This window comes from Pelobates fuscus, chromosome 11 (assembly GCF_036172605.1).
Source record: "Pelobates fuscus isolate aPelFus1 chromosome 11, aPelFus1.pri, whole genome shotgun sequence".
NCBI classification, from domain to species: Eukaryota; Metazoa; Chordata; class Amphibia; order Anura; family Pelobatidae; genus Pelobates; species Pelobates fuscus.
The window spans coordinates 82,609,859-82,637,753 of NC_086327.1; the positions used below are offsets into that span (position 1 = coordinate 82,609,859).

General features: G+C 40.8%; 1 protein-coding gene across 1 annotated transcript; it reads right to left on the reverse strand.

The window, feature by feature from the left end:
- Nucleotides 1-148: 148 nt before the first annotated feature.
- Nucleotides 149-27,565, reverse strand: C2CD2L (C2CD2 like). The gene is made up of 14 exons (XM_063436462.1): nucleotides 27,118-27,565; nucleotides 15,965-16,060; nucleotides 14,445-14,564; nucleotides 14,045-14,152; nucleotides 13,620-13,730; nucleotides 13,434-13,536; nucleotides 13,061-13,181; nucleotides 12,807-12,868; nucleotides 12,590-12,717; nucleotides 10,761-10,932; nucleotides 5,949-6,047; nucleotides 4,994-5,127; nucleotides 3,761-4,025; nucleotides 149-1,099 (listed from the first exon to the last, which is right to left on the reverse strand). The coding sequence occupies exons 1-14, from the start codon at nucleotides 27,370-27,372 to the stop codon at nucleotides 897-899; spliced, it is 1,977 nt and encodes a 658-aa protein (XP_063292532.1). The 5' UTR covers nucleotides 27,373-27,565; the 3' UTR covers nucleotides 149-896.
- Between the last annotated feature and the right edge of the window lie 330 nt (nucleotides 27,566-27,895).

The window sequence follows — 27,895 nt, forward strand, 5'->3', positions numbered from 1 at the left end:
GTCAGTTTGTAAACTTATCTTTATTAAAATGCGAATTTTAAATTTTATTTTGTATTATCATATTTATGGTTCAAAAGGTGCATTATATTTCTTCATGAATATTTTTGTATAAGAGGCAGTTCGTGAAATACCACTAAAAGAATCAAAATAGTGGGCCAAGATCACAGTTTAATTTTAGGCTACATGAGGATATGCCAATATCACACAGCTAATTTTGCACAGCAGGTGTAGCAATTACCAAGAATTATTAAGAATAAAGATGGTCCCTGGCCTGGTAGCAAGAAACCCCACAACAACTTATCTTGGATTTGGTTTGAAGCAGGGCACATGCCATATCTGGAGCACTTACCAATATTTCTTTTTTTTTTTTTTTTTTTAAATATTGACTTTATATAAAATTAGTTTTTATGTGCCATCTGTACGTAGAATGTCCTTTTCTAAACATTTAAAAGTAAGAAGGATTTAGAACAAATCATTTTCATGGATTGATAGGCGCACACCATAGAGAGAATCACGGTTCCACATTTAAATAACAAATCCTGAACGGGAAGTGGACAACAATTCCACCATAAATATTTGTTGTATCACAGCATTGCAAACTTGTCTTATTCTATTCCTTCATAATCCTCTTCTTACGTACTGAAGAAATCATCAACCTGTGCACACCTACTTTAAATGTTCAGAATCCAATGACATACTTGGGTAAGAGAAATCTTCACCTATTGCAGTCTTTGCACATGCTTTTGACCTTATTTTCCTTTGTCCATATCACACTCACATACAGCATTTTATAGTCCAGCCTTATTGACTCATTGAAGGTGAGCAGCTATGTAGAGGGGGCATGCAGGGTTAAGAAGGAGGTAGATAGGTAGTCTCCCCTAGACAGCTTCTCCCCATCACTTCTCTCCACCCTGGGCACTGCCGTTGACACTAGGCTTGGATTTCGTCTTCAGAGAAAATCGTTTGAGCAAACGACGTGGAAAACTTCCGCTTTTCTTGCGAGACGCAGCTTCTGTCAGGTTGTCATGTGACTGACTGAGCCCAGGCTCTCTGTGACGCCGGCGGAAGAGCAGTTTAGTGCCACTACGTAGGAATCCGACTGCAAGAGAAAAGTAGAAACTGAAAATCCTTTATTGCTTAGCAGAGTTAAATCAAATTTTCATGTCAAAACCTGGACCATCAGTAATTCTTATAGAACACTGTAGAGTTATGAATACAGCTTTGTATTCCTAACACTAAAGGGCTCTTCTGCCTGCCTGCCCCTATCGTGATGTAAAGGGTTAAGCAAAAAAAAATTAAAAAAAAAACCACCAGACACACAGATGGAAAATCTGGTTACTTTTGTATGTAATTTCATTTTTCAGAGTCAAAGTTTTAAGAAAATGTTATCCAAACATTGGCACATTTTAAGCAGGATGATGATCTAAAAGCTTTTATTGGAGAAAAAGCTACAATTGTGTATAGTGGGGCTAGTAATAATAAAAAATAAAAAAAGTCTTAACCAAAAGTTATATCCCTGAAAAAGAAAAACGAGAGAGATTCAGGGAGAAGGACTAAAAGGTTTTTAGAATTGTGGCCAGCGTAGGGCATGTAAGAATACCAAGATCTTATCTAGAAAACCAGAAAAATTATCTTCAAGAGTAACCAATAAAGAATATAGAGTGGAAAGTTTTATCAACTGTAATACAAGTAATGTGATATATCTCCTGACGTGAATGTGGTCTCCAATATGTGGAGAGAAGCACAAGACCAGTAAAAGTAAGTATTGGCGAACACTTTAGAAACATCCAAAATAGATTTTTAAATCACTCAGTCTCTGCACATTTTGATGAATTCCACAATGTGGAATTTATGGGAATAAAAAGAGGCAAGAAGACATGGAGAGGGGATGACCATATGAAGATAATCAATACAATCGAGATGAAATGGATCTTCAGTATGAAAACCCTCTCTCCAAATGGCTTAAATATAGATTTTGATCTTTGTAATTATATTTAAAATTCTTAATGTTTTTGTTTGATGCCCATATTTAAAAAAAATGTTTAAAAAAAAAAAAAAAATCAGGATAGATAGATATATATATATATATATATATATATATATATATATATATATATATATATATATATATATATATATATATATATATACACACACACACACACACACACACACATTTTGTATGAATATATGCAAACACACTGCATTATATACACACACACTACAAACACACTGCATTATATACACAGTGTTTGTGTAGTGTGTATATAATGCAGTGTGTGTTTGTATAGTGTGTGTTTATATAATGCACACTACACAAACACATGGCATTATATACACACACACACACACACACACACACCGCATTATATACACACTATACAAACACAGCATTATATACACTGTGTTTGTGTAATGTATGTGTATATAATGGTGTGTGGGTGTGTGTGTGTGGGCATTTTTTATTAAAGATATATATTTTTTTTAGATTTAATTATTATGTAATTTTTGTTGTCCCCCCCCCCCCTCCCTGCTTGTTGCCTGGCTTGGGAGGGGGCTATGACATTCCCTGGTGGTCCAGTGGCATTGGCTGAGCTGTGGGGGGCGTCAGCAAGCGTTTACTCACCTCCCAGCAACTCCTCCAGCTCCCCAAGTGTAAGTCTCGCGGTCAGCGTGCCGTGCGGAGCGTTGCCATAGTAACCCGTGGCAACGCTCTGACGGCCGCGGGTCTTGCGAGAGTTACGCTGGAGGAGCTGCTGGGAGGTGAGTAAACGCTTGCTGCCGCCCCTCCTCCCCCCAGCACCGCCGGGCTTGTAATGAACCTGGCGGTCCTAGGAGGTATTATCGGCAATATCGGTATCTGAATTGGGCGATAACGATATTGCCAAAAATACCGAATATCGGCCGATTAGATCGGTAAAACCGATAATCGGTCAATCCCTAACCTTAATGTAAGGTTTTTATACTTGTTTTAAATAAATGCCATTTTACTTTTAACTTTAACTGGTTTTGCCTTTCCTGTTTTCCCATCATTTGAGGATCAAGTTATTACTAACACTTCAGTGGAAGCTCCAATATCACACCAAAGCTGAATAACCTGAGCCAGTTATATTGACCGGCTGAGAAAAATGTGAGTGTGATAACTATAGGACTTAAATATTAAAAAACAAATTTAAAAAAATAATCACAGTATATTACAAAAACTATATTGCCCTATGAGAGTGTTTGTTTTATCCCTGCAGTGATTCCTACTACAGAGTATAACACACACACACCCCTTTGGGCCACTGTGATGCATTTTATGGTTAAGGATATGGATTTACAATATATTCCATATTGATTTATGCACTGTACACTATTTTGTATCGTATGATCTTAAGACAGCCTTTACAAGATCTCACAATCTCTGTTTTTGCTCAAGTTGTCTCAGCCTCTCAAATTAAAAGGTTATATTGGGAGAGTTCCGGTGAATATTTGGTCCCTGTTTATTTTCCAAAAATGGCGGCTACACTAGTAATGTGCGGATGGCAGGCCAACAATTCATTTCTATGAGGAATTTGTAAGCTCATGCAAAATTCATATGATGCATCTATAATGAGATCTCAGCAAGTTCCTAGTTTCAGAAGATACCAATGGAATGGAATCATGTCCCATATATGTGCCACCAAACTTGGAACAGTCAAGTTTTTTTGCAAACTAGTTCAGCAACATCATCTGGGAGATACCGTATAGGAGGTTTTCCACAGCATGTCTTTCTAACCTTTGTGATCTTTGAGACTCCTGGTTTCTAAAGCGCCTGTAGAGCCGGTCTCTGACTCCAGATCTTCCACAGAAGGACGGTCTGAAATATCCGATCGTGTGGTATCATCAGTATCCGGCCCAAAGGGTGGAGTCACCTCGGAAGGGAGTGGATCAGAGGTCTCTGGTAAAGGGTCTTGATCACTTACAGACGATTCTTGCAAGGATGCATCCATAGCAGCTGCATATCCAAGTGAAAGTGCCATTTCATCCTGCCCTATTGGAACCTGAAAGACCCATAAATGCTACTTCCAGAAACACATTTTAACGTTATTTCACAATGTCAATTAACACAAAATTCACATAAAAGGCAAATGTATCTTCTCTGGATTTTACATATATGAATAAAACGTATGCCCTCTCCCCATCCCATATATTGCTTTATTTTCTTTTAACTGAAAGGGACACTATAGTCACAAAAACTTCTTCAGCTTAATGAAGCAGTTTTGGTGTATAGATCATGCCCCTGCAGTCTCACCGCTCAATTCTCTGCCATTTAAGAGTTTATGAAGCCCTAGTAACACCTCCTTAATTGTGATTTGCACAGCCTTCCTAAACACTTCCTGAAAAGAGTCAACTAATGTTTACACTTCCTTCATTGCCATTTCTATTTAAATTTACAATTTATCTCGTGCATTAATATCATCTTGCTAGATCCTACAGGAGCCTCCTATGTGTGTGATTTAATTTCAATTTACAGAGCAAAAGATAAGAGCTTTTAAAGCAAGTTAAATCTGATTGAAAACAATCTTTTTTTCATGTAGGATGTGTCAGTCACACCCAGAGGAGGTGTGACTAGGACTGCATAAGCAGAAACAAAAGTAACTTTACTTCTAAATGGCAGAGAACTGATCAGTGAAACTCCAGAGGCATGATCTATACACAAAAACTGCTTCATTAAGCTAAATTTGTTTGGGTGACTATAGTGACCCTTTAAAGATTTAGCTCATCACAATCCAGTTCCGTCTAGGTACAACCAGGGTACACAATGCAAATGTGGAGAAATATATGCATTTATTAATTTATATAGAGGCGAATTTCTACATTTAATTTTTTTTTTCCACCTCACAAATACATATTTCGCAATATAAGGGATACTCAAATATGATACTAAAATCCAGAGAAACCATGATTCCCCTTTAAGTAATGTGATGGAAATAAATCCATGTTTCAGATTTCCAAATAATCAGTGTACCTTTGAAACCCCAGAGATGATAAGTGTGCTGCGTTTGGTCGGCGTCTTCTTGGCTGGCTTATTGCTTGGCTCAGTCAATTGCCTAATAGCAGTTTCTGCTACAGGGTCCAGCTTGAGGGAAATAGGGGAACCACCTGTAGAATATGTGCAATGAGTTCTGAAATTCAGCTAATTCATTTGTCGAAGGGACATTCCAAGTATCATAACAACTTATGCTGCCAGCACTTAACGGCATATCCAGCGGATATGCTCAACTCTTTGAACAAAAGATTATTGTAATGTCAAGACAGGCTGAAAGCAGTTTACTTCCTTTCTAGTCTTGCATTAGCTGCAAATGCAAGAACTACAAAAAATCTGTTTATCAGTACAATGCAATAAAATTGCAGTTAACTACAGCTTGTGGTATTCCCAAGACTACAACAAATAAAAGTCTTCCATGCAAAAACAATCTCCTGATGATTCGGATCCAGAATGGTGTAAAGTGATGGTAGATGGCTGTTTTGCGGGAGGGTGGGGGGTAGAATAGTTATATGTATATCTTAAGTAAGATTTTCCTTTAACCCCTTAAGGACCAAACATCTGGAATAAAAGGCAATCATGACATGTCACACATGTCATGTGTCCTTAAGGGGTTAAAAACAATGATACCATTTACCGTTTTTCATTTGGTGCCATTTCTTTAATATGTGAATCAATTTTACTATGCATTCGCTTAAAAAAACAACAAACTTAGATATATTTAGATATTTTTCTCTATATAGTTAATTACTTTTTGTTTGGCATAAACCAAGGGTCACGTTAAACTAATCAAAAAACGCCCCTTTACTATGTTGGGCTTGAGACAAAGTTCACCTAAAGCAAAGTAATGTTCTTCCTATCCAACGTCTCATAGTTTACCGTGTAAGAGCAATAACCGTATTGTAAAACGTTTCATATTTTCTCGTTAAGAACTTACCACTGCCACTAGGGGAGGAACCTGGCGAGCAATTGCGGGGCAGGACAACAGGCTTGTTTTCTGTCACTTCAACCTTGGATGGAGACCGTGATGGAGAATCTAGGGTACAGAACATGCGTCACATGTAGGAAAGGGAGCTCTAATTTACATAAAAACAAAAAACAATCACAGCTAATAGAGGTTTAAAAATAAAAAAAATACATTTTAGGATACGAAAAGCGGAATACCCAGACTTGGTTATTTATTTTATAAAGAAAATTCTAATTTAAAACTGCACAAGGCAAGACCATTCAGAATATATTTTACATGGGTATGCAGACATTAACGCAGCACCAGACCTGCCAAAATTTATCAAAGCAAAACATTTTGGGAGCGCCTTGTGGAGCCAAGATTTGCAATGGTTTTGACAGTTGGAGGTGACAAATGTAATATCTTTAGATTGTGCGCTCATTTGGGCAAGGTCCTCTTCACCTGTAATTGTATGTTATACATGTTTTGTTGGACTTAAATTGGTCTTGTTTTCCTGTTGTACAGCGCTTTGGAATCTTGGTGCTATATAATTGTAATTTTAAAGCTTTGAGTGAATTCACTCTAAATTGCAAAACGGAGGCTAAAATGGAGCTATAATTATAGCCAAGCTGGAGAGCTTTTCCAGACAATATATTTTTTTGCATAATTTTCAGTTTGTATTTTATTTGCTACAATTCAGAGTTTACTGAGTAACCCTGTAAACCATTCATTCATCATGTAGCATTTAAATACAAGGAGGATACCGTCCTCCAGACAAAAAGGCAGTTATACATACAGATAAACAGATCAGCATACTTTTAAAATAAAAAAATAAAAATGTTTTCGCAGTGCATAAAAGACCCACAATGATCAAAGAGCATGATCAAGCATAACAGAGTACACAATATAACTTGTGTGGCATTTGATAGTAATGGATTTAAAAAATAAAATAAAAAAAACCCACAAAAAAAACCAAAATGCTATGCATATTAGACTAGCTAGATAGAAGGAGTAGTGGTCAAAGGAAAATAGCATTTTAATACAGGCTCAAGACATTCTCAATGTAGACAAATAATGGAAAGATCAATAGTATAAGAATCACATTCGTACCACTGGAACCAGAAACACTTAGACGTCATATAAATGAAAGTGACTGCTGCTGTTAAAGCAAGTGCTTGACTTCTGCCAGATAGGTTGCCTTGCAGGTTAAACCCCCCCCCCCCCCCCCCCACCCATAAAAAAAAAAAAAAAACACAAGACTCCCTGACAGGGTATGGAGAGTGGGTAGTAGCCATGTTTGCCTGAGAGGATTGTACAGCCGAGCCCGGGAAGAGTGTCCCTCAAACCCCAGGCCGGTACCACATGTTCACTGACTCGGAAACTCTCAGAACTCAAGTTCCTCTCAGTGGGAGACTGTAAAGTCCTCATTGACCTCCCTCAGTGTTGCATGGTTCATCGCCTGAGTGGGCAGTTGTTAGCAGGAGTAGATGCTTTGTCCAGTAAGGACCTCTCCGAACTCCTTCCTGCAACACTTCCACTCTTCCTGTTTAGTCAGGGAATCAGTTGCCACTGGCTACTTGTGAACCTTCAGCTTCGCCCCAAAAGCATCACCTACAGTTTTGTCATAGAGGAAATCGTTAAGCTCGTTTGACTCGGCTGTGCATTTGGTTTTAAATATATGTTTATTGTCATCACAACAGCAACGCGGGTATCAAACATTTGTCTGTTAATACAAATAATCGCCTACGCAGAGGTTTGTAGATCCGAACAGGTATATAATAGCAGATAGTCGCCTGCGCAGAGGCACGTATAACGGTTCGTGTACATAAAAGCAGATAGTCGCCTACTTGAAGGCGTGCGTGTCTAAACATTTAGGATTCTCACGTTCAATTATGATATATCTGTGTATGTTAGCATGTCTTAATAGCTATATGATGCCTTTAAGGAAGCAGTATTAAGTGACATTAATCTAAAGCCTAATGGGGCAATGTAGCCGAAAAACAGTCGTTACAACACTGAGTTAGAACACGTAAATGCATCTGTTTTAGCATGGTTAAAGGTATGCCATTCTCAACATCTGAACGTCTATTATGTGTGTGCATGTTGCAATAGTTAAAGCCTTATTTTCGTATATTACATTAAGTAGAGAGGGCATAATCATGACATTGTAAACCGTAAATACTATGCTCCACATCTGCGTATCCACTTCGTGTGTGCATGTTGCCAAGGCTAGGGCTGTATGCCTAAATATTACGTTAAGTAAAGAAAGCCTAAACTTGGCATTTTTATGTTAGGTATAGATGGTAGAAGTAATGCAATGATCAGACATTCCAAAATTAAGAAAGGGAGCCACGAAACATTACCTAGTTCGACCTTAACTTATTAGGCTTGGGGGAAGTTTTTAACAGCGCAGCTTATGTACTGTGAATTATTAAAAGAATAACTTGCTATATTAATAACATCTCGAGGGTCATGTATATAACAACTATATCAATGTTATCCACTCTACAAGGGATTATGCAATACATGCAAATTAATCTGTACACAGGCAAGTGTTCTTCCATAATGAAGTAATCCTCTGATAATGCACAGTCTGATGTAGGATGTTGCTAACCATGCAGTTCTGGTAAAAGGGTTGTGCATACTACCATATTATTTAACATGCTGTACCCTGTATATTTAACTGTGTATAACGTAAGGCTGTAAAATAAGAACTTTTGTGGCAGAAGCGGTGCCTTTGTCTGGCATCGTGAGGCTATAGTAAATCATAGCTATTAGCAATGCGACATTGACTTAGACGTACACATATTAACCCCTTAAGGACCAAACTTCTGGAATAAAAGGGAATCATGACGTGTCAGACACGTCATGTGTCCTTAAGGGGTTAAAGAGTATATCTTATGTACATGGGCTTATGTAAAAGGAAACATTAGCATGGTAAGCCCTAGCAAAACAGGGTAGAAATTTTAACATAAGTCACTTCGCTGGAGGGGGCGTAATGGCGCCCGGCGTGATGAAGCCGTCTGATGTGAAATTGGCAGCCTTTTCCGTGGCTTTTCTTCGGGCTTCCCTCTGGTATGACCTTCCCATGGCTACCTCGGAATGGTACTGCACATGGTGGGTCCGTTGTAACCCCCTGAGTCTCTCCGGTTCCCCCGGGTATGACAGTCCTCCCCTTTCCCCCCCCCCAGGCAGGTTTATGTGTCTGTAGGGGGCTCCACCCCGCTGTGGGCACTCGGAGACTGGAGCTGTCCGGCGGCCTCCCCACCTTAGAGTCCGCTGTGTACTCGCCTCCTGCACCTCCCCAGCTTCAGCAGGGCCTTCCTGGGGCCCCAGCCCTGTCTTGCCTCACCCGCCTCCGGCCACTTACATGTTGCCGGCACGTGCCCTCCGGCCACCGGTCCGCCGGCGGGCTCGCGCTTCACAGCCCCACCGGGCTCACAGAGTTGGGGGATGTTGTCTCCCGGACCACCACCAAATCTGGGGTTCAGGGCCGGCTCTCCATCGACCCGTCCGCCGCCCGGGGGAGTCCAGTCGTGAGTTCCGCCGCCCCAGGTATCCCAGCGCGGGTTTCAGTTGCATGTGTGTGTGGGTTGCCTCGTGGCGCCTTGCGGGTACTGTGTATCTGTCGGCCTGTTTAGCTCCGTGTATCGGAGCGTCGCGCACCAGGTGTGCCGCCTCCTCCTTGCGCGCCATGGGTCCCGCTCATGTAACGTGGTTCAGGCCTCAGGGGGCGCGGTGTGCGCCGAGGGTTCAGTATATGCTCGCTCGTTGCACTCCCCGGTTCATCTCCACCTGATCTCCCCTCTGGTTACCGTTTTCGGCAGGTATCGTGGGTATTTTATGTGGTTTAGGCTTTTCTCTGCTGGAGCGAGTTGCGACCGCTCGGCGGCCCGGCCCCGCTACTCCGGCTGTGCCTTTTGGGTGTCACGGAACAAGCCTGGGTGCAGTGCAGAATTGTGGAGGTTTGGTCCAGCAGGGACTGGAAAACCCCCACCGGTCCAAAAGCATCTACAAGGCAGCAGTTTGTCCATCTTCAAGGAGGAAGATCGGCCACGTTTCCCACCCCAGTAAAAAGAAACGGTTGCAGAAGACTTCAGGATCCGTTACTTGCTCGATGGACCCACTAAAGTCTGTCTAGAAGGCGTCCAGGTTCCCTCTTTATAACATAGAAACATTTGTAGCTGCTAGTTTTCAGGATTTCACAGGTTACGAGCTTAAATTACAGGCCAGGCAGAACAAACTCTTCTGAACCAAAAATCCTTCCATGGTTGATAAACAGAAATACTACTGAGCGGATTATTCATAATAAATCACATCAATGTACACTTCTTTGCTTCAGGAAGAGCATGCTTAGTACTTAGAAAAAGTACAAAAAAATTCTTCTCACCCCCCAACTATAGGTTGTTAATTTAAAAAAAAAAAAAAAAAAAGAAAAAAAATTATATTCTTTCTATATGGAGGATTTATTAGAGAACTGACCGTAAAGACCAAGTTATTTTTATATCAAAAGTTAGAATAATTTATTTCTCTGTTCTGGCAATTCTCCTAAAACCAGAAACTGATGGAAATTGCTAATTTTAGTCCTAACTACCAGATCTAGAATTATTAAAAAAATAAAAAAAAAAAAAAAAAAAAAAAATTAGCTAATCTTTATATTCTGGCTTACATTAATTATTCCCTGGTCAGTGTCCAATTTAGGGAACAATTCTAAATACCATCAGAAAGACACCGGTTAAGATTATACATGTATTACTTTACAAGTAACTTGCTTACACATATCTGGCTATTTAGTTAGCTCACCTATCTTGCCATCGAGTTTGGGTCGTGACTGGATGGTGGTAACGGTTGTGACAATGGTGCCATCAGGCATCACAGTGCGATCCATCTCTACTTTCTTGGTTGGAGTGATGTTAATTCTCGGAGTTGGTGCTCCCAAGGTAGTGTGAAGTCCAGTTGACTCTGGCAGAGCAAACTGAATTGAAAGCAAAAAACACATTATGGAATCACAACCCTGATCTAGAATATATTTTACTTGTAATGTTACCAACAAACAGAAAATAATTCTTACACATTTTTATACAAACTCAATATCAATTTTAGGAATGTGCACAACGTTTGTAGGGTCCAGTGTTGTATGGTAAACCTTAGCTTAAAAAAAAAAAAAAAAAACCCACTTAGGAATAGTCCTACATGATAACCACTACAGCACATTGTAGGGTTTATGGAGCCAGGAGTTTCCTAGCACCAACCATTGTAAAGTGCCATTCCTTGCTTCCATCAGTGATGTATTTGAAATGGTGCTGCCATAGGCATGACAGAGCTCGGGCATCCCGCCCACCCCAATTTAAATTTACCCACCCCTTCCTACCAAGGCCACACCTCTTCTAACACATTTTGACTGACAGATACACACACTCGCTGATTTGACAATCTGACAGACACATACAATTATTCAGACACACACACACTTTCCTTCAACACTCACAATTATTATTTTTTTTTTTTTTAATTTAAATCCACCTAGCCTCCCTACTTTTGGGAGAGCTGGGTGGATTTTTTTTTCCTGGTGTCCAGTGGCTAGGCAAGAAGGCAGGCGGCCTCACTAAGCGGTCAGCGAGGGAGCTGTGATCTTCCTGCTCAGCTCCCTCGCGCGCCACAGAGTGATGCCAGGAGCCGGAGTAATGTCATATTCCAGCTCCCGGCCTTACTGTGGGCTGCGCACGTAGAGTTCAAGAGAAAGTGCTCCGTCACCGCCTGCACGGAAAACAAATAGCTGCCTGCTCCAGGGGAACCAAAGGTGGCCAGCTCTAATAAAACAAGGCTAACAAGGCAAGGTTTTTGCCACCCCCTGGAAAGTGCACCCAGGACAAAATGCCCTGTTAGCCTTGCGGTAAATACAGCCCTGGCTTCCATTACTGCAAAACATGGTGCAGTTGTTAGCTCACTAGGCCAAAGCACTGCAGGGCTTAGCAAAGAAGAGCTAACAGAAGGTCCTGGCTCTTGGCTCTCCCTAAGCTGTAGAGAAAGATAGAAGCAGAACCCAGTTGACAATAATGCTCTTCCATCCATAATGCTGGCAAAGCATCAGGTGACATGCAATCCACAACATCTGGAGTGCCGATGGTTGTCTACCCCTGTTCTAGTGCATAAGTTGGTCTATGGAGGATCATGCATTCTTGCAGGATTGTCCATAAATCTCAGTGTTGCACATACTGCAGGTAAGTATAACTACCATCTTCTCCTCCTGCCACCACATACAGTGCACGCATGCCATCTTTGAAGGCCTTTGTAAGATATGCAAGCACCTCAAAAATTGACAGAGTTGCTTTAACCCGGTCCTTTCTTCCCAGTGTAATTTGATATCAAGCATGTAATACTTCTGTGCAAGGTTTACCTTTTGTGTAACAGGCCATTTTTACTTTGCATTAGCTCTCATCTAAAAGGATTGAGTTAGATTTCTAATCTCATCTATTGCTTGTTTTCAAGACAATGTGTCGTCTCCCTTCTAAAACCTTTGTCTCTAGTTTTTTTATTTGGCAATTACTTGGCTTATATTTTAGGTGGTATAATTCTAGTAATACTTTGCTTGTTTGCATTCCCATACGGTTGAGAATTTCATGGATCCTCACCTCCACAGACAAAGTGGGCGCAGATAATTTAGGCAATGGTGCACTTAGGGACAGAGGGTAAAGGTGCTTCCCACAGAGTTCTCTATGAGGCGACCCCAATGCCACTTTGACGTATCCCACCAAGCCTTCTAAACAGAAAAAGAACCAGATAAATATATGAATGAATATTTAAAAAGGATGCAACACCCAACAAGGAGTAGTAGCAATTGTTCCTTACTTTCATTGTTCCTTATCTGCCACACTCTCAATGACAACTCCTTGCTCTCAGGTGTGAGGTCACTGTAGCAATAGAAGGAGTTATTATTTACCCTTAGATAAAAGTCTTCATCACCAACAGTTTATTTAACCTTGACATACCCAGAACAGCCATTATATTATCACCTACATTGCTCATTACTCAGCTGTTCAGAAGTTTTAACCAGCTACAGCCCCCCTTAAGCAAGGTGCCCCCTTACACCAGAAGCTGCTCACAATGTCATCTCCTCACTCCAAGAAAGGTTACAGGCCTCTCCTTTGCACTGCATTTTGACTCCACGTGTCTCTCTGTGCTGTCGTGGACAGTCCAGCTCAGCTTCGCACTTCAGCTCCACCTCTAAGAAAATATAGTATAGTAGAAAAAAATATTTAGCCACATTCCATATAAGAATTGTGGGGGGTCAGTCACCTTAATGGTGTTTCACACCTAGAATATACATGTTTGTATTCCTGACACTAGTCCCTTTAACAATTAAACCTGGTTAGCATCAGTTTTGTATTTTACTACATGCCAATAAAGCAGATTTAAAAGGGGAATATTCTGGTAATGTACACACAACAGACAAATTGAACAGGCATTGCAACATACCAGTATCAGAAAGTGTCAAATCCTGCAATCTTATCTGGCGAAGAAGTAGTTTGGGGCTCTCAGCTCGACATGGAGACCCCCTAAGCAGTCGATTACAGAGACCCTGAGTGGAAGATTGCATTGATCAATAATGTTATAGAACAAAAAGAATCTAGGAGTCCATTGGGAGGGGAGTAAATGTCTCACCGTATCGCCATCGCAGTCCTTTAAGTTAAACACCATTGCTGGCTGTGCACTGAGCAAGGCATCCTTTATAAGGCCCTGGATTGTGCAAAGCGCCGGACCCCCTTCTGTGCCCTTATATGTAAACAAAACAGAATCGATAAAGATTGTATCGTTCCTAAAACATCAGAAGTGTTTTCCAAGGAAGCTGAAAAATTTGGCATTAAACATCAGTTCTACGAGGACCAGTACTTTACTAAATTCACACTGTTAAGTGTGCAAGAAAAATTAGAAGGTATTAAATTATTTCAAATTACTCAGTGCACATTTATCTTTTATGTCCATAGCAAGTACCTACACAGAAGGATTTTTATCACATTGTACAGTGCTACGAATTTGCTGGTGCTATATAGATAAAATAATAAATAATTACAATCTTATGCACTTACCTGACGTGAGTGACGTGGGATGACCTCAAGTAATATATCAGGACGTTCTCTAAATCCCCAGGACATTAGAAGGCCTTCTTGAGGTAGCTCCTGTAGGCGAACTTCCATCTGAAAATGTTATATAGATAATAAAAATCGTTCTATACAAGAACATCGATAAGTTCACAAAACCAGAATATATAAATTAAAACATATTTAAAGATAGTCCTATTGTGAATTACCACAACCTGGTAGCAGCAAGTAATAAAAAATAAAATAAAAAAATAAAAAAAGGAAAAGCTATCAAGTATGAGCAGTTTATTTATCAGTATCACTGGGGAGAACTAGAATGGCTAAATGCACCCATTATTGATTTGATCACATTTCATATTTCCCATAATGCATTGCAGATGCAGATCACCTGGGCTTGTTTTAATGTAAGGGAGACTTGATAGGTTTCCATGGAAACAGCAGCAGGAGATTCCTGGGTCACGGAGACTGGAAATCGAACAGTATCAGCAGAAAGATTGCAGAGGAATACCTGTGTGAAAACATTAAAGCAGAGGGAATTGGAGATTACACACATGCTGTGCAGCGGCAACCCATGGATTACTCACTAAACTGGAATTTAACGGGAAAACACCCTGTGAAATAAACTTGTAAATAAGGGCTCGCAAATACTCAAAACGGTTACTCACTAAAGTGAATTTATGTAATAAATTCAAAGTGAATGTCAAATTCAAGGCAGAAGTAGCCAAACTGGAAGCACGGCTGGCATGTAGAAAGTTTCCAGTTTGGCTACCTTGGCCTTAAACTCAATTTGAATCCCAGACAAATCTCGCTTTAGCAAATAACGGTCAGCAATTGATGGCTGCTGTAATTACACTAGCCATGTGTTTTAAAACTAATATACACAAACGTGATCATGCTCAACAAGCATGATAATGTTTGTGCATATTAGTGTTAATTTCAAGAAACTCCTTGTTACAGCTGAAGTTAATACACAAAAAAAAAAAAAAAAAAAATAAGCTGCTCTTGCTTAATTTGTACAACACTACTATTGTGTGCAGCCTTCACCTACACTTGTCCCCTTCATTCCTTCTACTGTACTGCATTCACGCATATACATACTATTACAATGTATATTTATATGCAACCAAGATTTCTATCCATTTGCACAGTAGTTGTGGACGCCAACAATCGGAGATTTCACTTTACATAATCTCCAGACTTATTCCACCTCTTAATCTAACCGCCCTCCACCTCCACTCTGCGCAGCTTTCTCTCTCTCAGTGGATACTACGCAGCACACTGTTTAGCTAATAGTCCCCCGTGACAATTTTGAACCCGTTTAGGCAGAAATATCTAGATGCATTTAAGAATATCCAGAAGATATACACTGTTCATAACAGTCAAGGGTTTATTATCCACATATTTTTAGAGGAAATTGCTCACCACTCCCCAGCTGGGAATCTTAGAACAATTGTATTCGTTTTTTTTCCCCATTTTTATGCACAACAATACATTTATTTTCTCATTTGGATACATTGTGTTTAATAAGTTCCCTGGAGGATTTATGGTGGTTAAATCCTACCGTGTTATGGTAGATATATTGGTTAGGTCGGTTTATTAAGTATTGGCTATTTATCTACCAGTTTGGAATCCCTCACTCTTACTGAGTCTGGGATGCCGTTCTCTGTTTTTTCTTATATATTGTATAATTTGCAGGGTTCAAGCCCAGGGTGGATCTGGTACCACCCACACTGACCTTACTGTCATAAGTAATAAAATAATAAGTCCAAGTTTATACTGGACTCAGTGACAGTTCTCGACTATCTGCATAATTACTATTGCGTGGAGAGTGCACTTACAGCTGTCCCCTTTAATTCCTTCTACTGTACTCCATTCACGCACTGTTACAATGTATAGGTATTTTCTCACCATGTTGTTATCCGAATGATCAGTGCAGACCACTTGAGCAATTTGCGCATTTGGATGGATTGAAGTGCCCTCTTCAAACTGCATCTGTACTGAACCCTGGAAGAGGTTATATAAAAAAAAAAATTAATTCTAAAAGAAATTCTTCATCTCCCAACCAACCATTCAGTACTAAAGATTTAAGTATGTTTCACGAACATCCCAACCTTCTTCATATCTAGACATTGTGGGTTTGTTTTTAGCAAAAGATTAAAAAAAAAAAAAAAAAAAAAAAAAAAGGAAGAGAGGGAGAGGGAGAGATTTAGAACATAGAAAATATGAACAGTCGGTTGTGGTGAAACCGATGATGCGGTAAGTCTGTAATAAAGAGGGCCCCCCTGGGTATTGTTATTGAGGGGAGCGGTGGGAGGGATAAATCGCCAGACCATCAATGGTAATGAGGATGGGTCTGGCGGTCCTTAAATAGGGAAATCATGCCCCTCCCACAACTACAGGCCCAGCCTTCCATTCGTGTTCAGGGCATAGAAAGCCGTAATGACAGTATATAACTTCTATAACTTGTGCCTTATGATAACATAGAAAATATGAACAGTCGGTTGTGGTGTGCCGAAAACAGACAATGCGATAGGCCTGTAATAAAGAGGGCAAAAAGACTATACCATGCAAGATTTTATTCAGCCTACAAAGACAGTCATATAGCATATATCACATATTCAGGCTTCAAAATGCTTCATGTATTTCCTGTATTGGATGAGGTATGTATCTGGTACATGCTCATGAATTCCACCATCCCAATGTTTTGATAATATGTATCGCTATGTTTCTGATGGAAGCCGTGGTGGCTGCTCCAATGCAGGAGTGTCCTGAGTAGTGGGATGGATTAAGACCTAACTTAGTCAGCAATACTCTTATATACAGCATGAATTTACTGGTTGTGAGAATCTTACCATGTTATGTGAACAGAAGTTGGTTTGGAGACCCTGGAACGGTGGTTAGGAATTTATCTAGGACTTGAAATGGGCACCATTTGTTGCCGGTAGGGTAATAGGGTATCTTTACCAGCTGGTTCCTTGCTGTGGTTTTTGTGTGTTTGAGGGACAATATATAGTGGTCCTGTGTTTTAACAATTTGGGATCTCTTAATGCCGTCTTGGGAAGTGATGTTCGTGGTGGTAAACTCTCTGGGTCTGAGGAACCCATAGAAAGCTAAGTAGATAGCGGTTTTAATGACATGATTGTTGTGTGATTCGAAAGGGGTTGTATCCATTAGGTCGGATAATGATTTCAAGAGTTGACTATGAATAGGTGATCTAGAAGATGTTGGCATGGGTTTTGAGTTTTGTTATGCCTTTAAGTATGGTTTTGGTGAAGGCTACAATAGTTTCCATTGAATGTTTATTTACAACTTGAAAGTCCAACAAGAATTTGTTATAAACATGGAAAGCACTGTCGTATGACTTCCTAGTGTTGTCAGACAAAGCTAGTTGTGAAAGGAGTCTGCCATGCTTTGTTCATATGACGGTTTAAATGAAATATTTGTACGAAAGTATATGAGCAGAGGTAAGTATGTGAAATCGAGTTGGCTAGTGATGACGCTGTGCTCCTGCGACGGGGGTCAACCAACTCACTGTTTCAGTAGCTTTGCGACTGTGCGGTAGTGACCAGAGGAGGGGAAATCCCGGTGGCCTTTAACGGTAGAAGAACCTTGATCCAAGAACGGGCAGACACTCTGAAGGCAGGTAAGGTCTCCGCGAGGAAAGAAGCAAGATGGTGGTCTGCTACAGCCAGAAAATCGAAATCAAAATCACCAGACCATCAGTGGTAATGAGGAGGGGTCTGGCGGTCCTTAAATAGGAAAATCATGCCACTCCCACAACTACAGGCCCAGAGATTAGATAGATAAGATAGATCTCTATCACACTTCTTTGGTGTGAGCAGTCCATAGAGTTTGCTAGAGAATCTGATGGAAGCATCCAGTACTTGGTCCTAGCAGTATGTATGCATATCCATAAAGATACATATAAATGTATAGCTATCCCTTTATTATATATTTCTCATAGAGCTAGTATATGTAGAACCCCTAAGGTCCACAACATAGGGCGCCACAATCACAAAAAGTGCAGATATAGTTACTGCTCAGATCCAGGAGTAGAACATGAAAAAGAAAAAGATATAAAAATACATAGTGTAGTATTTATTAACGAATATAAAATCAAAGATATAATAAAAACACACTCACAGAGGAAGTGGCACAATATGAAATATATCAAATTTTGCAAACAAGCTTAAAGCCACATGAAGGGCTAAGTCCCCACTCCTAAGGCACGGTTACGATCTCAGATGTGGAGATGGAATGTATGGAAAGTTCCTGGTGATCCCCATGATATGGCTGGAGGCTGAAGGAAGTCTGGGGTAAAAAGTGTCCTCTTAGATCAATCTGCTCAACGTGTTTCGTCCAAAAGGACTTTCTCAAGAGCTTTATGGTTCCGTTCTTTTCCGGTGTTCGCACCTTTTTCAGGGGTTTGCGTGCGAACAAACAGAAGGGCAAAAACATACCATATTGCCGCCCGACTGTCCCCTTCACATATGCACGAATGTCCAACCTGAAACGCACTAACAACTTTATTGGAAATATGCGCAAACAGAGTGCACGAACACAAATCCATTCGATACTCTGTGTACTTACATAAGAATGAATCAAAATAGGAGAACACCCAGAAATTTATACCAAAAACAAAAAAAAAAAAAAAAAAGAGGGGGGGGGGGGGGGAGGAAGAGGAATGGCTAAAAAGGAGGGAAAGGCGATTTAATTGGTGGTATTCTTTAAAAAAAATAAAATGCATAAATCAAAAAATATTGTTACAGAAAAGTCTTATAAAATACTAATAAACCGTGGTTCTGCCTGATGCTGGACGTACCCATACATAGCCACTAGAGGTGGAGTTAACCCTGAACGGAAATTATTGCAGTTTGTTAAACTACAATAATTACTTTTGCATGGTTAAGTGCCCTGGGACAGTGCATCCAGACCACTTCAGTGAGCTGAAGTTGTCCTGATGCCTATAGTGTCCCTTTAAGTGAAAGCAGACGCACAGTGAGAAATTTAGAAAACGGAGACAGCCTGAGGAGACATTTAGGGAAAGGATAGAGAGACAGTTGGGAACATTTAAGAGACACTTGTCAATGAACGCATCTCTATGAGGAAAGTTCAGTGTGTCCATGCAGAGGGTGGAGACAGGGCCGGCGCGTCCATAAGGCGGCACAGGCGCACCAGCCCGGGGGCGCAAATGTCAAGGTGACCGGCAGGAGGGAAGCGCACAGCTCCCCTCTCCTGCCGGTCACTTCTTGAAGCGTGGCCAAGCGCCAACTGCAGTGCCGGGGAATGTGTGGAGGGGGCGGGGATATGACACGTCATATCCCTGCTCCCTCTGTGTTACACAGCGCGGCTGGTGCCCAGCAGGGGCGGAGCTACCGCCGGCCCCCTTCTCATCAGCATGGGAGGACTTCCTCCCAAGAAGACTGCAGAGAGCAGAAGGCAGAGAGGAGGGGGGCTGGGCAAGACTAGCTCCAACTCCCAACTACCTCAGGCAGCACTCAGGTAAGCCACCCTCCTGTGTATGGCTAGAAAAGTGTATATTTTGATCAGCATGTGTGTATCTATGTCTGTCAGTGTGTCTGTGTGTATCTATGTCTGTCAGTGTGTCTGTGTGTGTGTGTGTGTGTATGTCTGTCAGTGGGTGTGTGTGTCAGTGTGTTTCTGTCTGTCAGTGTGTATCTGTCTGTCACTGTGTTTGTGTATCTATAGGTCTGTCTGTCAGTGTGTTTATCTGTATGTCTGTCAGTGTGTTTATCTGTATGTCTGTCAGTGTTTGTGTGTATCTGTATATGTGTGTCTGTATCTGAATGTGTATCAGTTTGTGTATATGTGTATCTGCATGTGTGTCAGTGTGTGTATCTTCATGTATGTGCTAGTGTGGCAGTGTATGTGTCTATGTGCATACATCTCAACATTCAAACACCAACACTACATACAAACACACCCCTGCATTCAAATGTCAACACTACATACAAGCACACCTTTGTATCAGACACCAAAATTATATATAAACACACACTTGCATTCAAAAACCAACACTACACGTAAATGCATGCTTGCATTCAAATGCAAACACTACATACAAACTCACCCCTACATTCACACAAACATATTCTATACAAACACATGCTTACAGTCAAACACACAAATACTGCTCTGTGCTAAATACAATCCTGCAAGCATGGGGAATCGGTAGAGCCCCAGCTTTCAGAGCATTGTTGAAGTTGCACGACAGATGGGGGAATCCATCTTTTAGCCATCCTGTGTACATACACAGACCGTCATACAGAGACATACAGTTTGTATGTCTCTGTATGACGATCTGTGTATGTATTCAAAAGGAATAAACGCAGGCAACACTCCAATAGTAATAATGGTATATTTATTGATAGGTGAACCATCCCAAAGAAAGTGCAACGTTTCGGCTGAGCAGAGCCTTATTGCATGATTAAGGCTCTGCCGAGCCGAAACGTCACACTTTCTATGGGGTGGTTCACCTATCAATAAATATACCATCCTTACTATTGTAGTGTTGCCTGCGTTTATTCCTTTTGAAGACTTTACTGGTGGATCCAGCTATGTCTGCCTGACACGGAGCATCTACCACTGTGGATGGCCGGAGCATTTACACGGTATCAGTGTGCAGGGTTCTTTGTATCTGTAGGTCTCTTTATGACTGTCTGCGTATTTATGTCTCTTTGTCACTGTGTATGTCTCTATATGCCAATCTCTGTATTTTTGCGTGTGCCTGTGTGAATGTATGTCTGTGTTTGTACGACAATGTACCTGTATGTGTAGATTGTATGACGGTGTTTGTTTGATTGTGTGCCTTTTATGACTGTGTGTCTGTATATCTTTGTGACAGTGTGCCTGAATAATTATGTCTGTGTGCTTGTATGGTTGTGCATGGATGTATTTTTGCCTGTATCTATGTCTATGTCTATATGGGAGAAAAAGTGAGATAGAAAGGGGCTAGGGGGAAGAAAAAGACAGAAAGGGGCTGACGTGGAAGTAAGAAATACATAAGAGGGGGGGCATCAAAATGCATCTTCGCCTGTGTAGTCAAAAATCCTAGCACCAGCCCTGGGTGGAGACACTGAAGGTCAGTGTTGTACACTGTGCAGCACTGCCCCAGGACACACCACTAGTAGTCATCTGAGGAGTGGCCAGTGGAGGGATCCCTAGGCTGTAGTGTAAACACTGCCTTTTCCTTGAAAAAAAAAACTGTTTACTACAAAAACGCCTGAAGGGGATGATTATACTTACCAGAACAAATACATTAACAGGATACTATAAGTGCCAGGAATACAAAGCTGTACATTTTAAACCAAAACAACAGGGGAGTAATTATTTACCTCAGCTAAGATGGTCTAAAATAAAAGATCCATTTTTCACAAAACAAACATTTATTTTTTAGTCTTTTTATATCTCTACAATGTTGATTTTTCAAAAGCGACCACTGGTAAATACATTTCCAACTGCTTTTCCTATTTCCAAATAGTATAGTGCATAAAGCGGATTGAGAACAACAACATTTTGAACCCTTATTTGGTTGACAACGAGAGGCTAAACTAGATATGTGAAGAGACATCCTGCAATAACAAATCATGCATGCAAATGACATCTCAGATACTTTGTTAAACAAATCTGACACAGGCAGGCAGTACTGATATGGAGCAAAACACACGGCGACATTTAACCTAGCCACGTGTGGAGGAGAAATACAAAAAACAAAGTTGCCTAATGTTTAATTACACATTTTAAAAAGTAAAAACAGATTTGTATTTCCCACTAATGTTTGAAATATTTTGGAAATGTCATTTGTCAAAAGGAACGGACAACGTTGAGCTTGTACACACAACCTATATGTAAAGTTTATTTAAATGTGAGTCTATGTAAATTACTTGTGTTATAATGAGAAACAATTCATTTTAAGCTACCCAAAAGGCACTGATGACAAGAAGTCATATTTATTTTGCTTTACATCAACTGTGCAATTTGGAAGATTTTGTATACATGGTTGCAAAGCAGAACAAAAGAATGTGCCCCTTTGGAATACAGGGGCTATGGTGTGTGTCCTGAGGATATCCTGAACAGGGGGTAACCCTAAATATTAAACAGTAAAGAAGAGAGAAGTGGTCCTATGGCACAAAATGTCCAAGGATCACTAGTAGGGATACCTCAGAGTAGTTGTAGCAAAAAAAAATTATATGAACTTTATTAATAAATCAATAGGATACATAAAAAAATTAACCAAACATACCACACCTATAAATCTAGGGAGAGAAATTAAGCTCAATTGGCCTGTAAGGGGGGATCTAGAATAGTCTGGACTTAAATCACCACTTTACATAAAGTAATATAAATGAGGATATGTACAATGGGAAGACCTTCACATAGCATGAACTGAATAGTTCTATTGTGTTGCCAGTGGCTAGTCTAAATAGTAAAGTTGGAATTTGCTACTAATGAGCGATTCCTGCACATAGCTATATTGTATCAGAGTGATAAGCAAACTGTTATCCAGATAGTAAAAGGGATTGGAAGCCCCAGAAGGATTGAAGCACTCCACTACTCCTGAGGAAGTCTGGCGAACCGGACGAAACGCGTAGAGACTGATAGAGATTGCTATTTGTTATTTTAATATTTTACTATTGTGTACTGCCTGCCTGAAATTTCAACAAGGACGTTCTGCTCCATTTTTTGATGGGAGGAAAAGACTTGTTCTAATGGGCCTTTTTACAAGTGTTACACTGTAAGTGCAACCATTAAAGCTGTGATTTTATTTACATAACAACGCTATACTATGTCAATTTTTATTTTTTACATGTCCAAACTACTATTCTGACTCTGAGGGACTTAAGAATACTCATCTATTCGATGTGCCTGAAAACCACATATATCTTGTGAGTGTGACATAAACATAAGGGGCATCCGTGTGTTTTACGTTAATCCCCTATGAGTGTTTTCTTTTATTTTTATATGTTTAGGTATATTCTACCCTGTCAGTAACCATTTATAGTGAAAGCAAGTAGCCACAGATTGGATTGCTTAGTCTTGCACAGAATCTAAAGATTTGAGTGCTGCAATATATGCTTCATGCATTTTACCTTGAGAGTTGTACTACTAAGGTTATAATATAAAAGAGGCTATGCTGCCACAGTTTCTTGACTGTTTTTGGTTGCAAAGCTATTTTTTTTTGGAAACCCAAAAGTAATATTTGATCTGTGGTAATTGAGCTATCACAATATATTAAAGTAAACAGAACAAAAAAAAAAATAAAAAAAAAAAATAGAAAAAAAAAAAAAATACTCTCATAGTTATTCACTATGTTGTCATGTTATAAAACACAAGTTTAAACATTTTAGGCCAAAAGTGCCAAACTGGACTGAATTTATTTTTAAATAATAAATATCTAAGTCAGCTATCATAGCCCAACATCAGCACCTCATAAAACAGGAGGCTCATGGTTGCGTTAGAACAGTGCTCCTGCTCCTCAAGACAGTCCAGAATTGAGGGATTACCCAGGTGTGTTTAAATTGTTTGAAAAAAAACAACAACCAAAAAGACAGAAAAAAAAAACACCTTAGAGCAGGCATAGGCAACCTTCGGCACTCCAGATGTTTTGGACTACACCTTACATGATGCTTTGCCAGCATTACGGGTGTAAGAGCATTATGGGGGATGTCGTCCAAAACATCTGGAGAGCCAAAGCTTGCCTATCCCTGCCTTAGAGTGTAAGGTGTTTTTAGTTTTTTGTTTATATAAACACCTTAAACACACCCAGGTAATCACTAAATCCTGGACTGTTAGGATTGCCTTGAGGGGAGGGTTGAGGAGCACTGCGCTAGAAGGATGCCTGGCTAGTGATATAAACTGCTGGTGCCACTCCCTCTTGTACTAAAAGTGGGACCATAGAATAAACACAAGAGAATGGGACAGGACCCTGAAATAGGGGCTGTCCAACTGAAATCAGAACAGTTGGGAGCCCTGAGATAGGTTTTTGAGTTGGCTCTTGTGGCCTAAAAGTTTAAATCATTTTTAATCAAGCAAACTGTAGTAAACACATGCATTGGATTATTTTCAAAAAAACGCTTTCAATGACACCGTCACAACTGAGGCCTACATAAAGTGTTTCAACAAGTTATGACCTACTTTAGCAGAAGCTCCAGACACGTGTAAAATGTAATATAGGGTCTTTAAACCAGATTAAAATGGAGCCACGGGACATCATCTGTTTTCACCAGGTTAAGTGCACTATTGTACACTTAAACTGGTAGAAACAAATGACACCCTGCGGCGTCATTGTAATCTGGATTGCTTCCAACGGTAAAAGACAGAACCACTTGCCACGGGTGTACAGGATGGAAAGGAAAGAAGTGAGCAAGGTTTACTAAGAAAGCATCCAGAATTGATAAGCTGACATTTATAGGCACTGCAATGTGTGACACAGCAACTATGTATAATGTTACTTCCTGGTGGACTTTTAAGATAACAGATAGATATGTGCCTCTGTTAGTGCAGATGTCTCGTTTCTGTATGAACTATCAGTGGCAAAGATCTAACAGCCTATCCATACCTCCCAACCTTCCAAACTGACAAAGATAGACACTACAATTTTAGGAGTATGTGGGGGGTAATGTGGCCAGGGTCAGAGCTGTTCCAAGGAATTTATGTGACTTGCCAATAATGTTTGCAACTAAAATGTAATTTAGAACTAGAACAATGCATTTTATTTACAGACTGATTTCTAAACACATTAATTGTAGTTGGAAGAAATTACTGTAAGTATTAGTGCTGTGGAGCTCTGGTATAACTTTGGACACACCAAAAATACTGAGCTCCTATTAGGGCAGTGCCAGCCCGTCCACAGCCAGAGGTGGAGCAACGGCTCCAGGCGGCACTCTGACAGGGGCGGGCCGGTGGCTCTCTAATTAGACGAGTTAGGCAGCCGCCGACACCAGGAGGGGGCCCGGCAGCTTGCCGGTATGCCGCCAAGTGAGAAGTCCCTCCAGTCTGCCCCGAGAGGCAGAGAGCCAGCACAGTGTGCAGCTCTGCCGGGTGTGAGCTGCAGACTTTGCAGTGTCTCACGATCTCTGGCCAATCAGAGCGTTGCCGCGGTTTACTACGGCAACGCTCTGACTTCTGGATATCGTGAGACACTGCACAACAAAGAATGAAAAAATGGAACCCCAAAAGGCCCCTAATTGGGAGAGTAGTGGTGAAAAGGGAATCCCTGCCTTTAATAATCCTAGGGATATAGGGGAATAAAATAGACAGGAAGAAAAGACAGGGTACAAGGATTAGATGTGTAATTGCACATACAAATCCTACCAACTACTAAACAGGGAGATAACCAAACCCAAAGTGGTTGGTATGAAAGTCTGCAGCTCACACCCGGAGAGACAGCCGGAGAGACAGCCCACCGGACCAACAGGGAAAAAAATAAAAAAGGTATTTTTAAAATTACAATCCCCTCCCTCCATCACTCTGCCACCTGCCCCTCAGTCACTCTGCCACCCACTGTCACCTGTGTCACCCCATCCCTCCCTCAGTCACTCTGCCACCTGTCACCCCCTCCCTCCTGCATCCACTATACACACACTGCATCCATTACAAAATACACACACTGCATTCACTACACAAGAAGGACTGAGGAATTTGAGCCCAAAATACGGACTGCCACTCTTAAGACTTGGTCGTATGCTATGCTAGTATGTATAACTACCAAACAGTGCAAGAAAGCAGATACACACACACACACACACACACACACACACACACAACTTCAGCAGAACTAAATACAACAATTAAAAGGGATTTACAATACCCCACTGACAAATACATAGGGAATGTGCATTCCATCCTGCTATTTGATGATAGTGAAAGGGGGATCAGATAAATCAGTCTAATCTGTCACAGGAAGACTACTTTGGACAGAGATAGTAGTACATGTCAAAAAAATGAAGTTTAGATAGCATTGACTAAAGCAGATTTAATTCATGTGATACATCAAAATACCATTACGATGACGCACTTACAGAGTACAACTAATGGATAATCCTAAATTATTTTTTAACTAAACTGGAAATAGGAAAGAAAATTACAGTATTAGTTTACCAGGAAAAAGCCAAAATGGTGAATTTTTACAAATCAATTATTTTGGCCTAGAATTTGCAATTCCCTGATAAGGGAAGACCCTCGGGCAATTCAGATAGATATTTAAAAAAAAAAAAAAATTTATTTATTTTTTTAAAAATATGCCATTATCATGAAGTGAAAACACACACACACACAAAAAAAGTTAAACATGAGCACATATTACTATTACTCACTATTCTCAAATTTCCCCAAATGAGTACTGACAGATTTCAACTTTCTGAGTTCTAACTCAGAACTCTGTGGGCAGCCTCAGCAGCTTTAACCCCTTAAGGACCAAACTTCTGGAATAAAAGGGAAACCTTGACATGTCACACATGTCATGTGTCCTTAAGGGGTTAAAACATATCTTTTTACAGGTCTGATGAACGGACTAAACCCCCACTGAGCCACGCCATGTCCAGAAAGAAGATAAGCAATTATCACTTCTTGAGAATAAATCGGAATACAAAAAAAAAATAAAAAAAATTGTGTTATAAGGCAGCAGATACATTTTAGGGAAACCTAAGGAAATTTGGGTTGAAAATAAATAAAACAATGGCATTGTGGGATGATGTAGGAATGACAATTGTATATAACAATTGTACAGTGCTGCGGAATATGTTGGCACATTATAAATGCCAGTAATAAAACGTAATTGGTGATATTTGTATGGCGAGTTTTCACTAAATCCTACCTTGAAAGATAGAGTGAGTGAGTGAATATATATTTATTTTTTATATACATACACACACACACAGCATCATGGATCATCATTAGAAGAATGGTTCACATTCTAAAATGATAAGAAACAGATGATGGCTCCACATAAAGCGTGATATTAAGACAGTTATTGGCTGGCTGAGTATGTTGGAAGTTGCCCTCCCCACAGCTGGAGTGCTCCAGTTCAGGACGGATCTTACCCTGCTTCGGGCAGCTTCCCGGTTGAGAGCCCGAGCCCAGGCTCTACTCCAGCTCTCCCGTATAGACGGGAAGCCGCAGAGCGCTGTGAGCAAGGCGCGGCCACCCGGGGGAGGTGGGCGAGGAGACCCTCGGGTGAGCTGCAGCAGCCAGGCCAGCACGGTGATCAGAGAGGCCGCGAAGAGGAGCAGGAGACCGGCGAAGCCCACCTCCGGTAACCCAGAGCGGCCATCCTCGGGCGGGGGGGACTCCTCCATCAGTCCCCGGGTTCTGCACACAAGATCAGGGGTACCGGAGGATGCCCCACCGAGGATCCGGGGAAACCAAGCTCGGGAGTCAGAGGAGGACAGGGGACATCATACTGCAATATCTAACCCGGTCCATGTCTCGCCCACTACTGCCACTCCAGCATATCACCCTCTGTGTGCACCTGTCACACTGTCCCTTTAAATCTGGGCTTTCACTACAGCACTTCCGGAACCACACGTCACCTCATGTAGCACCTCCCATCGCCGAGTATTCAATGGTCAAAGGGCCTGTCACTTCACATGAGGGGGTGGGCAGTCCGACCGTAAACTACAGTTCCCGCGATCCTCCGCGATAGAGTGCTTGTCTCCTACAGTGGCAGGGTTACCTGTGATGCTAAATACTGTCAGCAAATATACAACCCCCCCCCCCCCTATAAAATATCAGCAAATATACAAACCCCCCCTATAAAATGTCAGCAAATATACAAACCCCCCCTATAAAATGTCAGCAAATATACAAACCCCCCCTATA